Source organism: Thamnophis elegans, chromosome 8, assembly GCF_009769535.1.
Source record: "Thamnophis elegans isolate rThaEle1 chromosome 8, rThaEle1.pri, whole genome shotgun sequence".
Classification (NCBI taxonomy): domain Eukaryota; kingdom Metazoa; phylum Chordata; class Lepidosauria; order Squamata; family Colubridae; genus Thamnophis; species Thamnophis elegans.
The window spans coordinates 30724051-30738663 of record NC_045548.1 but is presented as its reverse complement, the minus strand read 5'-3'; the positions used below and the strand labels follow the sequence as shown (position 1 = coordinate 30738663).

The 14613-nt window shown below is 34.5% G+C and overlaps 1 protein-coding gene across 6 annotated transcripts in view; it reads left to right on the top strand.

Annotated features, from left to right (window-relative positions):
* ZNF521 (zinc finger protein 521) overlaps positions 1–14613 on the top strand; it is a 343353-nt gene that overhangs the window by 19830 nt on the left and 308910 nt on the right. For all 6 annotated transcript variants that reach the window (XM_032222498.1, XM_032222499.1, XM_032222496.1 and 3 more), the window contains one exon: positions 7887–7943. Coding sequence is in view for 4 of the 6 variants with exons in the window: in XM_032222496.1 (XP_032078387.1) it covers positions 7887–7943 (57 nt within the window). In the remaining 2 variants the exon portion in view is untranslated. The remainder of the gene's footprint in view (positions 1–7886; positions 7944–14613) is intronic.

Below are 14613 nucleotides of genomic sequence, written 5' to 3'. Positions count from 1 at the left end.
CTCCAAAAAGTTTTGGAGTACATTCTGCGAAGCAACAAGGAGAAGAAAATTCTCCAAAGAGGTCCAGTCTGTGATGGCTTTCACTGTTGATTAACCTACAGTAAGGAATCAATCTATTGAGAACATTATTAAATAAGATTCAAATAGAAAAATTGTCCCTCTTTTTATTTAATTTCCTGGTATGTTTCCAGAGTCTATTTCTGAAATATATCGGCTTATCTTTGAAGTGTTGAGTGTGCACTCAGTGCTTACATCTTTTACATCCATAGGCAGGACAGCAAAAATGCATAAAACCACCCAGAAATTATAGTGATTTATAGATAGTAAAATAATGGCATAGAGATACAAATTCTGTTCTATCTGGGTAGTTCTGTAAATTGTGTATTGATTATGTTAATACAACTAGTGTGTCTATTACTTGTCTGCTGATACTGCTTAAACATGCAGATCGAATGCTTTTTTCCTTGAAAAGTTTTATTCTAGTGGGAACAGTCATATAAAATGAGTGAAAAGATGAATTTTAAATTCTCATGAACCAAAGAGTTTATAAGACAACTGTGTATTAAACTATAGGAAATGTAAAATGCAGCCACAAAGAAATGTGAACCATTATGTTAAGTCTAACCTCTTTTCTCATATAGTCTCTTCTGTAACTTTTGTTCCTGAATTAAGCTTATTTTCTTTCATGTTCCTTAAGGAAACCATTTTAAAAAGGATTCAGAATCAATAGCAATCTATTTTTATAGTTTATTTTGGGATATGTGGCTTCTCTTACTTTGTTTAACAAGCTGAAAAGAGCCTCAGTCATTCAGTACAGTAGGTGTCTTTAAAAAATTTATTAACCTGCGCTTGTGTAAAAGAAAATAGACTTTTTTTTTTCAATTATCCAAAACCTTTATTTTTATTATAGCTTGTAATAGCATAAATGCAATAAATCACAGCTTTTTTCATCTACAAACGATTTTCTTTAAGATTAAATGTGCCTTCTTATTGTGTTCTTGCAGATTTATACTCACTGATTCTCTCCACCATTCTTTCCTTTCTTAAGTCTCAAGTGTACATCTCTTAAGCTTGGCCTTTATATAAAGAGGCATCATAATCAAAAATGGAATCTGTGACTGTAGAACATAAGGCATGTAATGAATTTAGTTCTATAGGTTTTCTTGGTTGTGTTCAAAGACTTTTTTATTTTGCTCTATATATCTGTCATTAAATTTAGAAAACCTCATCTTTCACTGTTTCAGGTAGCTATTTCAATTAGCAATAATTTCTTGCTTTAACATAATGGGTGGAATTCATTCATTCTTTCATTCATTCATTCATTCATTCATGCAATCAATTTCTATAGCTGCCCATCTCAATTAGTGACTCTGGGTGGCTTACAATTTCAAAAGTATAAAACCATTAAAATAAATAAAAATATCTTTAAAGCAATAAAGAACATTTTGAAAACAATAGAAAAACATTCAAACCAAGTATATACAGCAGCTGAGATACTTGGGTAGTTAGCAGTAAAACCAGAAAACAGGGTCCTTAACACATGGGCCCTTAATATATTCAGCACCCCACAGCCAAATTTTTAAAGCCTTACAAAAGGCCAAGAGGGTTGAAGTCACTCTAATCTCCAAGGGGAAGTTATTTTACAGATCAGAGGTTATTGTAGAAACGGTGTCTTCTAGTCCCCACCAGCTGACACTTTTTGGCTGACAGCATCTTCAGCATGCCCAACCAGCTTATTTTGTTTACCATGCCCAGGTGATACAGTTTCCTTTTTAAAAAATAAAATTCTGGAAGCCAAAGATGAAGGACTGTCTAATTACATAATTGTATCTCCTACATGGGTAGCATCCACAGAAAAACATTAAACAACAATAATAATCCATAGCAAAACATTCTATAATAATAATAATAATAATAATAATAATAATAATAATAATAATAATAATAATAATAGTGATAGCAGGGTCGCCAGGTGATAGCAGGGTCGCCGAGAAGGAACATGAAAAAATCGCAAGATACCAGGACTTAAAAATCGAAATTCAACGACTATGGCACAAACCAGCAGTGGTAATTCCAGTGGTAATTGGCACACTGGGTGCTATTCCAAAAGCACTGGAATTACATTTAAAACAGTTAAAAATTGACAAAATCACCATCAGTCAAATGCAAAAAGCCGCACTGCTTGGATCTGCATGCATATTACGAAAATACGTTACGACGTCCTAGGCCCCTGGGTGGGGCCCGACTAGTAACCAATGCCAAATCCGGCGAAACAACTGGCCGCTGTGATATAATTGTACAATAATAATAATAATAATAATAATAATAATAATAATAATAATAATAACAGCAACAACAATAATTTATTAAACACAAATGCCTTCTGACTTCCCATGACTGTTCTCCCATATGTGAAAAACTGGGATCCAAACCATATTTCCCACTGTGGACAGTATTGTAATTCAAGAGAGTGGCTCTTCAGTGAAGTCATCAGAAGGACTTGGAAAAGAGTTGCTAATTTTTTGAATACTCTATGGAAATATATTAATTAGTTTATTGTTATTTTTGAGCTGTGCCTATTTGGTTGCTGCATTAGTTACCTATAAGCTTCCAAACTTAATATAGTTGTTGTTATCTGTAAGCTTGACATGGTGCTGTGTCCAGTTATTTGGAAGTCCAGTTTCTTCAGAAATGATTTTTCTGATGCTATGAAGTCATCAAGAAACATGCTGCTTACAGTCATGGTGGTTGGGAAACTGGACCAGAGTTAGCTTTCTCTGTTGTTGTTTCAATGCTCTGAAATGTTTTGCCCCAGACATATGCCTTTGTTATGCAAATTCCAAATCTATTGATTTTCCCATTTTTACCAGCTACTTTACTTTGTCACAACAGAAATCATTGGTATTCTCTATTCTATACTATACCATTTATGTCTTGGCCCTAAACAAATGTTCAGTAATGGAGTTAGCAGCACTGCCATCCAAACAGAAAATGCTAATGCCTTCTAATCATTGTTTTGCAAGGGATTGTGTGTTGCAGTGAGATTAAAGAAGCACTGATAAAGGAAAAGGTTAGATGAGCTATGATGCAGCACTTGTATGTGTTTTTAAGAGTGCACCTTCTCTCATCATAGCTTATCATTTGCTTAGCTTTACCATCATTTCATTTAATTGCATTTCTTCAGCTTCATAGAGTAAGGCATCAAAAATGGGACATGGCAATTTTGCAAAATATTGGAACAGCATTTTGCAATTGCTCTTAAATTATGAGTATGGCATTGCCATACTTCCACTAATAAGTGATACATTTAATAAATGCAAATCAGTTGGATACTCACTTTAATACAATCACTGAAGCAGATATTGTGTCATGAAATAACAATCAAAGCAATAAGAGAATTTTGTGAAATGATCCAGGATATTCCTACTCACACAAGGGTCCTCCATAAATAGATCTTTGAGACAACTATACGGATCTGAATGCAGATTGTAAAACTTCAGAAAACTAACACATCATTGCAATAGAGAAAAGAGGAAAATACAATTCCTTCCCTCCCCTCTGTTCTTCTTCCCTTCCTATCCCATTCCAATTTGAAAACCATTTTTGGTTTCCAGCAGACATAGGACTTCATCCATCATGCTAGTAAGACTGATTATCTCTGTTTGGTCTTTTTAATTAACAAGTATCCGTGATTAGATAACTATTGTGGATGGAATTACTAGTAGGCATGCTGTTTGTTCAACAGTAGTTCGTCAATTCTACAATATTTGCATTTCATTAAGGTGTTTACAGGACATGTTCTATCTCTCTAAAGTTATTTGGTGTGGCTTGGTTAAAAAGTGACTACAATTTGCGGACATTGCAGTTTGTGAGGAAATTATAGATATGCTCTGAAGAATTATAGAATGTAAGAAGTCCCTGTGCCATTTCCCCCCTCTTTCTTCCACAATGAGAGAAATGGGTGTGTTTTCCTTGAGACCCTTTTTGCAATTCTTAGTTCCAAAGATAGCAACAGTAAATTATATGAAAAATACAATTGATTTGATAGAAGTAATTTGAATTATTTTTAGCCCTTATGATTGCACATCCTGATCTGTTAATGTTTTATACTGTATTATGTTTCTGTGTATGTATGTTCTGTTTATTACTTATTAATTTGGAGCAGTTAGAACTATTTTATTTAATCAAAAAGCACATTAACATTCATAACAAACAAAAATAGTAGTGGATTTGATAGAGCAGCTACTGATGGTGACCAGTCATATTCTGATCTTATCTAATACTGTAATGTTAATACTTTGCTTCATAAGCTTCCATTGACCAAATTTAGAAAGTAAGCATAAGGCTTTGATTGATCTTATCGGGTGCTACACAATTCACATCCGTCACTGCAGGTAGGATGCTAGCACCACAGTCACTATTATTAAGAATTTGTGGCATTGTTAGGCTGACTGCTGAGCTCATCCTGCAGTTTGTGTTTTTTAAAGGGCTTTTACTCCCAATATCATGGGGGGGATATGTTCTTGTCTTCTGCAGAATGGGCACTCAGAAGAACACCTGAAATTAATTTTTTTGGCTAAATCTGATCTATGTCAAACTTTACATTTGTTTTAAGCCATTCAAATTAAAAATACACGATTCAGTGATTTTTAGAAAGAGATGTTTCAATTTAAGTATGTCTTAAATATTTGAAATATATTTCCGAGTCGTTTCATTTTATGGGTATTATTTTCTCTGTAGCTATTCAGAATTTATAATTAATAGTCATTATAAACATTGTTCTGTAGTCTTCTTTATTTAAGGTAACCAGTCAGAACAAAAATCTGTAGACACTTTTCTTTTCTTTTACTTCTACATCTCTCTCTCAAGTAGGAAGGAATTAAAGTTATCATGATGATATACTAAATTTTGATTTTCTGTTTCAGCTATTTAGTGAAAAAAAAGCATTAGGCCTAATTCAAAATTGATACCCCAAATTGATATCTCTTGTCTATTAAGTTTCATTTAACCATGGCAATTTTCTATATTTGAATGAAATGACAAAAATACTTTGTTGTAGGTTTCATAATGAGGTTTTAACAGAAGAAGAGATAAAAGCCTGAGAGCCTAAGACTCAGTTTATCCCTTGTTCAAAACACCCATAGTTTGCAATTCTGAGGTTTTACAGTATTTATTAAATAACTTTTAAGAGCTTCTTATAAGCAATGCAAATATTTCTCCTGACTCATACCAATACTATCAGTTGTTAGTCCTGCTTTGTAATTGCAAACTCAAAAAGAATAGAAGGAATCATTGATTGAGTCCAAGAACTATAAGTGAAAAGTAAAAGCAGAGACTTTGACATTTACTGGAATATTGGAATATGCTACTGACTGCAAGGAAATAAGAGAAATTCTTTTTAGCTTCTGCAAATATGACCAGAATGTCTTCTTCCATCTACTGGAATTTATCCCTTTTATATCACTCATCTAAAATATTGTTATTAAAACATGCTGCTGATTTTTTTGAAAAGGTTACCTGAAGGGCAGGAAGCCTTTTAGTATTTAGGCATCTTTGAGCAAAGACAAAGAATAGAATACTGCATGGATATATGTTAGAGATAGAACTTGTATTACAGTATCATGATACATGTTTTGTCATTTTATAAAATCTTACTAATTGAATGAATACTTCTGCAAAAGACTACTCTTAGCATTCTCAAAGTGCTGCTGCACTTTCATTTTGTTCATTAGGTATTAAGGAAGAGATTGAGAATAGTTTCAGAGACTTTATACCTAAGGTGACCAGATTTTCAGATTGGTAAAGAGGGACACCTTTGACCGGGGCGGGGGGGGGGAACTTGATTAAAAATTTTATACGGAGCAACAAAAATTTTCATATAACGCAAAAATAGTATTGTAATTTTTTTTATTTCAACATAACTACAATTTACAAATATAAATTGTAACTCTTGCCAAAGATCAACATTTTGATCACGTGACCATCCAGATCCTGCAATGGTCGCTAAGTGTGAAAATGGTCGCTAAGTGTGAAAAATGGTCATCAGTCACTTTTTTCAATGCCATTGTAACTTTGGTCACTATACCACCTTTCTTGCCACAGTTCTTAAGTGAATAACTGTAGGTGGTATTTTGTATTTTGGATAGAATCTTTTTTTAAATAGTCTAAGACAATTTAAAAAAAGAATCCACCCAGAATAAAGCTATCTTAAAAAATCCTATGCACAATAAATAAAATATTATTTTAAAATACATTAAAAAAATAAAAGAAAAAAACCCAGCTCACTTACCAGCAGGCACAAGTCAATCCAGAATGATGTAGATGTTAATACAAAGAACTGATCAAATTAAAATGATGGAATTAGTCAGGGAAATATTTTTCAAAGAAACTTTTGCCACCATTTTTTCTTCTACACGGGCCGACCTCCAACCTCCGTGCCCCTCCCCTCCAGAAAATCCAGGAAGTAACACTCATGGCCCCTCTAGCCAAGCATTTCCTGGAGCTCTATGGTACTTGGTCATTTTTTCTTATAAAATGAGGTAAAAGGGGCGCAGGGAGGGGTCCGTTTTCTTGGTTTAATTTTTAATATCTTCAATGAAAGTACTGAGACAGAGAGAGGTTAGACAGGGTGTCTTTTGTCTTGCCCCGGTTAGGATTTCTTAAGCAAATCCACTGGGCTTTCAACATGAAGCCAGAAAATTGGGACTTTTTTAAAACAGCCCGGGACACAGGACAAATTGTTATAAAGCGTGATCATCCTGCTGAAATCGGGACGTCTGGTCACCTTATTTATACCTGTCTTCACTACCATCTGGCAAACATGGATAAAGCCCATAAAATGCAAGCAAATAGAAGGGTCAAAAATTTAGGTGCAATGGCACATATATACAGTGGCTTAAGTAGGGGTTGGCTGAATGTACTTTCTGCTAGACAGTCCATAGGGGGTTTGCCTACCAAAATATTCATAATTATTTTTCACAATACTTGACATAACTTCCATATTAATAGATTATTTCCCTTTATCTGCCTACTTCCTATAGAATATTGCACTACAATTCAGTAAAAATTGTATCAAGAATTAAGTATATTGTAAAATAACTCTGTAAGTTGTAGTTATTATACATTATCTCAAGTTTTGACAACATAGGTATAGGTGATTTGTGTATGTGTGTGCATGAATGTGTGAATAAATGCCCATTTTGGCTTTGTGACTATTGCATAAATCCTTTGCTTTAATATTGGAAACGATGCCCAATAGTCTACTGTCTATGCAGATTAATACTTTTTGTGCTTATTTGAATGGAGTTAAAAAAAGTAATTTTCTTTCTTTGCAAATTGCTATGGTGCAGGATTCTAGTTCTACAGCCAAATGTCAATTACCTGGATAACTTCAGTGCAATGACGCCGACTGTAACTCAGGCAAATTGAAAGGGTTACTGGAATGAGAAATCTGCACTGATGTGCTACATTGAGTAGACAAGTTCTATATTCAAAGTTCTACATCTTTTGATTTAATAATATTTGGATTAAATTTTTAAAAAATGTAATATATTTCCAAATTTATGGGTTAAGAAGGTGCTACTTCTTGGTACTTTTGCTAGCTGAATTTTTTCAAGTAAGAATATGTTTTGTGGGATGTTTTACTTTAGCCAGGACTGATTTTTCTTAAGACGTGCAACATTTTTGAATAGTTTCAAAGGTGACTCCATATTTGGTTCAAATTCCTTTTAGATAATCTTGTACCAGGCAAGTACATTTCTTCAACATGAAAAGGGATGATAGCTAAAAACAGAAAAAGGTAAAACAGAAATGTCAATGTTTTGGGATATTTTAAGACATTTACATTACTTACTGCTTTCTTGTTTATTTTTATCTTCCCCTGACAGTAGAAGAAAATGAATCAGAGGACCAGGAAGGAGTGGAACAATCAGCAGTGCCAACAGGTAATTTCCATGCCAACCATGATGTTTCTCTGTTTTTCAAAAACATGACACGTTTGGTTTTTTCTCCTCATGCAGAAAACAATGGAACATTTAAAGAGTGATATGGATTTCTAAAAGTGCCTTTTTTGTAAACATGAGTTCTCCTTCAGTTATTCAATTATCATTACCTAGGTAATGTTCTGTTATGCTTCTGAAGTAGATCTGTGTACAAATTAGCTATTTGTTGATCTATTTTCTAGAAGTCCAGTTTTTCCATTCATTTTACACAGGATCATCTGCCTATTTTTCAAAATAGTGGAAGTTTAAACAAGGAAGCAGCAAAAGAAGAATAAAACTTGTTTACATTGCTCTGGCACATGCACATTTCTGGATTGTGGCCAGGCATTTCTGCAGGCTGGTTACTTTCACAAATAAGCATGCAGTTTAAATCTTAATCCACTGATTTTGTTAGCAGTCACTGATCCCTACATTTAAGTCACTGGGAGTTGTGCAGATAAAGACTTAGTTCAGTCAGCAAGATTTTAGATTGGAAATTTGACCTGTTCATTATAAATGGGGGTTAATAGCATGTTGCTTCTTATAACAGCTCTCTTTAGTTTTTGTTTTTCCTTTGAAAAATAATTGTACTATGGTTCAAGGACAATTAAATCCTTTAGTTTGTTTGATTAGTTGTTCTAGAAATAATAATTAAATATTCTTTGTGCAAAAAAGTGATTGTACTATATGTTTTATTGGTATTGGTTTATAGATTAACGTATAAGGATCCCAGCAATCTTAAAAAGAAATACTACTGTTTTAATTGTGCTTTTCTTATATTTAAGAAGCTAACAATATATATTGCAATTGAACAAACCAGATTTCCTCTATCAAGTGCTTTCATAATTACCAGTCTAATAATTCCAACCAACAGAAGGCAATTTTTATGCCTGCTGGGATTAAAGTCCAGTTAAAGTCCAACATATTTGGAGAGCTTCTAGGTGAGGAAGGCTGGTAGATCAGGTTGGATGATTCTTTGACAAAGTGATTTGGAATTAAACAATTAGTTATGTAATTAATGAATCATTTTCTGCCCTCAATAAAACTAGATTCACATCCACATTTCTGGAATATTGTATATGTTATATTTTCATATTGTACCACTCCCGTGCAACAGATTAGTTGTTTAACTACATAATTTTTAAACTCTCTTTTTAGATATTTATATAACTGATTGATGACTTTTTATTTGAAAGAAAACAGGAATTTAATTTGTACAATTATTGTGGAACCTATTTTCCAATGTGTTTGTCTTGTCAGTTTTTAAATATCTGTAGTAAATGATATCATTCCTTGTTGTTATTTAGTTTTAGGTATTTGCACAAAAATATAACTGACTGCTTGACATGTAATCTAAGATTGGTTCAGCTATCAAAAAACTGCTGCACAGTATAGACACACATTCAATAATTTATGCTATCTTACTGATATTAGAATGTATTGGCCTTACTTACTATAGGTAATATTTAAGTACTATTAGAAATACCTAGATGGGATGAGTGAAAGCTCGTTCCATATAAGATCTTTATAAAAAATAAAAAGATTATCACAGTTTATTATTTCTTTCATATATCTCTGGCATTTCTATCTCTTATAATTTCTATCTCTGCCCTATATGTCTGTCCGTCCGTCCGTCCGTCCGTCCGTCCGTCCGTCCATCCATCCATCCATCCATCCATCCATCCATCCATCCATCATCTATCCAAACCCTCCTCTCCTCACAATGCACACATATTTATAAAATAAATAATAGTTAAACAAATATATCATTCTGTATCATGGTAAAAGAAAACCAATGAAAAAGGAGAGAAATTAGGCTAATCCAGAAATTTGTGCAAGAAAAAGAAGGCTGTTATGCCAGGCCTGAATAGTTTTAAATTTATAGAACAAACACATTTATTTCTGAAGATAGTAGTGAATTGCAAGGATGAATCAGTCAAAGTTCAGCATGCAACAATTTGTGAACTACCTTTTTTTTTTTGCTACTTTATTTCTTGCCACAACACACATAGATACTAATTTCTGTACAAGATTTTAGTTAGCTAATTATGCATCAGACTTCAGCTAATGCATACAAACATATTCGGGTCTCCCTCCCTTCTGCCTTCAAAGGAATGTAACAAATTGTTTTATGGTCCACTGGTTCTATCACAGTTTTTATACTATTCCAAGGTTAATGATCTTCCTCCTTGGAATAATATTACTTCTTCTACTAAAACTGTACGCCTTTCCTAAGCTGTTCCTAGGTGTGTAGTTCTTATTACATTCATCAGAGAGTTAATCAAGGATTTCAATTATAGCTTAGTTGGCAGCTTCGTAGAGATGGGACAACCCTGATTTTTTTTTTTTGAGTTCTGACTTATTTTCTTCCTCTGCATATCTGCGCTGCATAGACAGATCTCTCTCTGTAGAGCAGTAATGGCGAACCCTTTTTGTAAAGGCGTGCCAAAATTGTGTGTGCACGTGCTACTGCGCATGTGCCCACACCCACAATGGAATGTGCCCCACCCACCTGCACATGCGTGCACACCCCTGTGCATTTGCACATGCTCCCCACACACAGGGGGGGGAGTTTTCACCCTTCCCAGGCTCCGGAGGCTTTCCTGAAGCCTGGGGAGGGTGAAAATGGCCTTCCCTGGTCCCCCGGAGACCTGTCAGAAACAGATTTTTTCCAAACTTCCGGTTGGCTCATTGGGCCTGTTTTTTGCCCCCTAGGTTCTGGAAGCTTTCCTGAAGCCTGGGGAGGGTGAAAATGGCGTCCACTGACACTCCAGAAGGCCGAATATCAGCGGCTCGCTTGTCAGCAAATATGGCTCCGCGTGCTACCTGTGGCACACGTGCCATAGGTTTACCATCATGGCTGTATAGTCTTACTTTCTGTGATCTTAAATCATTACAGAATCATTGTGAAACTTTTTTCAGCACTCCAAACGGCCTAATTCCACCTTTGATTCTTGAGTACTTTCCTTTTCTCCCTCTCTTAGTCCAGACCAAGCTTTGTGTCTCTCCTTAGCCATTTCGTCTGGTACAAACCTTCTGCCAGCTTCTCAGCCATTTAACTTTGCTTTCAAGTAAGAGAGATTTTGTATATGAGAACTGTATAAGTGCAGTTTTTATATCTGGGAGACTGTATGATCCTTGGCAGAGAGTTAGCTTCTGTGTTCTGCCACAGAACTATGTCAATTAAAATTATTGATATAGTCATATATCCTGGTTGATTGATGCCTTTAGGTCAGTGTTGATCCTGGCAATTGACTGGACTTGTGTCTGAGCTACATTTTACCTATACATGTATTCTTTCACTTATAACAGCGCAACGGCGCAGAAAAAAATGACTTATGGATGTTTTTCACATTTATGACCTTTGCAGAATCCTTGTGGGCATGTAATCAGAATTCATACACTTGGCAACTGGCATGTATTTATGACTGTGTCCCAGGGTCGTGTGATCACCTTTTGTGACCTTCTGATAATCAAAGTCAACCGGGAAGTCAGATTCACTTAACAACCATGTTATCTTAACATCTGCAGCAATTCATTTAACAAACATGTCAAGAAAGGTTGTAAAATGGAGCAAAACTCACTTAACTGTCTTGATTAGAAACAGAAATTTGTGAGTCAATTGTGGTCATAGGCTAAGGACTACCTTTATATTTGGAAGTGGTTTGTCTTCTCCCCAGGATTGAGAGGGAATGACTGGCTCAAAGTCACGCAGTAGACTTTGTGACTAAGGCAAGAGTAAAATTCATAGTCTTCCAGCTGATTCAAATTTGATTGTTTTGAAGACAAATAAGTATAAGAAGTTCTCTACATACGGTCTGAAGTTTCTCAAGTAATACTTGGTATCAGAGCTCTGGCTGTTTCCATTAAATGTGCTTTTTATGGAGTACCAAGTTATAAATGTAGTGCAGCTACGGCATATTAATCTTACTGCAGAGATTTAATGAGGCAGTTGTTTTGCAATGGACACTGTTGGGAGCAGACAACGATAGAGTTTTACTTCACTGCTGAACTGCAGAAATATTCCTTTCCTGGTCATAATTATAACCACATGATCTCTTAGCTTTCCTTTCTTTTGCCAGCACTTTTCCATGCAGAAGTGGCTTGGAAGGAGGTCCATTAAAACGCAGTCAAATGGACTGGAAACAGGGCTTTTTTCCTGGTTAGCATGACATTTCAGGCTCTTGCTCAGCTACAGATCTGTGCTTCGTGGAGAAAAATATTTAAGATGAGTTTTCAAGCATACGTATTGTCTGCTGGGATGGCGGTTAGATAGCCGTTACTTAAATTTAAATTTGATTTTTGTATAGATTTAAAAGTACGTGTTCTAAGACTAGAGAAGGATTTCTGCTTTTAAGGTTGGCCTTAAACCAATCTCTTACTGGAAGTTAATTCGCGTTCTTAGGTTTATTGCTTCTAATTCTTTTAAGCATTTGTATTTTTCATTTTCATCCAAAGTAGAGGTTTCTTTGGATCAAGTTACACCAATAATGTCTCTTGTGAGGAGAAAGACAAAGAAGAAAGTCAATGGGGACAAAAATCTATGGGAACATATACTATTTAAATTTCTATTTATATAAATAACCAATATAATCTAGAAAACTTGAAGTTCATTTACATACCATATCAATAGGTGGAATTTATTTTAGAACTCTTTTTGTTGCATTTAATAATTTTGCAGCATGTCATATTGGCAGATAATCATGCTGAAATAGTTGTTAATATTAAGTATGATTTTCAAATGTCAGTCTGGTTTGTTGAACTAGTCCATTCTGGTTTGAGGCTTTAAGCTTTTAAGAATTTATACTAGGTTGCAATTCAGTAGGAAATCTGCAAGTAGCAGTAGAAATATAATCTCTGTCTTTGTGAGTAAACAATTTTTTTAGTTTGGTTCACTCATGCATGCTTTCACAAATAACTGTTTTAGAAAGTATGGTTTCAGTACTGTTATTCCCTTCAGGAGATTATTATTCAGCAAGAATTTATCTCTTCTGGTAATCATTAGGTGAATACTTTATAGCTAGGTTGACACTTGCCTATTGAAGGTTAAATTTCTCTGATAAATCTGTTATTTAGAGCCACTGACAGTAAGGAAAATTATAAATCTACTTAAAACACTTTAAGAAAGTATGTATTTAGAAAAGCTGAAATGATTAGAAGTGGCAATATGATAGGTAAGAATATTTGAAAGATAACTTAGTTTAGATATGGATGATCAGAACAGATATGCAAATTAATCTGTGATTGAAAAGTAATTTCAAAGGAAATCATTTTTCTCATCTAAATCTATCACATTTGAAATCATAAAAACTGGAGCTAGACTTTTATAATGCCTGCCTTAATAAAAAGTAGCTGAGAACTAAGAAAAATAATGTGTTCAATTTTGTACGCAAACATGTTAGACCTGGAGATTAAATGTAGACTTCCTATTTTGAAGTTTATCATTCAAAAAACAATTGTCAGGCATATGGGCAATTGGCAATATTTAGTCATTTTCATTCACAACTAGTCTAAAATAGACTGTAAGATACTAACATAGAGTTGATGTGATAACATTTGTCCCAAACTTATTTGAAGAGAATTGATCTGGCACTTCATGCTTTTGGTTAAAATCTAAAGTATAGGTTGATACCTACTAGATGTATGCAAAAGGTTTTGATTTCAATATGTCCTGTTTAAGTTTGAAACAGTTGCTTTTAACAAGCCATATGAACCATTTCACTGATATGCAAAACCTTTTATATGACTCTGTAACTCTGCTTTCAGTATCAATGACTTTATAGTAGAAGTATCTTTTCAGAGTAAAAAGTAGGAATGAAAAATATATTCATCAAGAGAAGGCAGAAGCTGCCATAATTCATTACCCAGGGACTGTGACTGAACCCACTCCCATGGGTTTGTCCCCTTAAGAATTGACCTAAAAACTAACATAGCATTTTGCTAGAACATACATTCTGAAGTAACAGCAGCAGGAACTGCCAGTAAGTTGCCTGACTTCTGTCCCAGGAGATTTAAATCTGTAAATGCATAAGTAGATATAACTCTGCTTTTCTCACCCATGACTTCTATTATCCTGTTTTCCCCAAAATAAGACCTTCCTGGATAATAAACCTAATCTGGCTTTTGAGCGCCTGCACTAAAATAAGCCCTCCCCCGAAAATAAGCCCTCTACGAAAATATTGCAATACAACAGCAGCCATGAGGTGACCATACTTGCTGTCTCCTGCACCTCAAAAATAATAAGACCTCCCTGAAAATAAGGCCAAGTGCTTATTTCAGGGGTCAAAAGAAAGTAAGACCCTGTCTTATTTTCTGGGAAACACGGTACATAATATATTTTTTTGGGGGGGAAATCTCTTAATAGATACATCTGTCCTTGTAGGACTGATTGTCCTAAGCAAGGCTCATATCCTAAAACTCTGTCTGTAATATCATTGGATTCTTGTTAATGGCCAACATTCAATAATATTAAGCACTGAGTATACTTGCATCCCTTTCTCCCTTCACTTAAAGTAAGGTTACTTTAAAACAAATAAGTTTTTGTAAAGCATTTACAGAAGCATTTCAATACTGTAGTCATGTTAAAATTCAGATTGAGTGTCCATCTTTGTCTGAGTCAGTTTTACGAGATGAA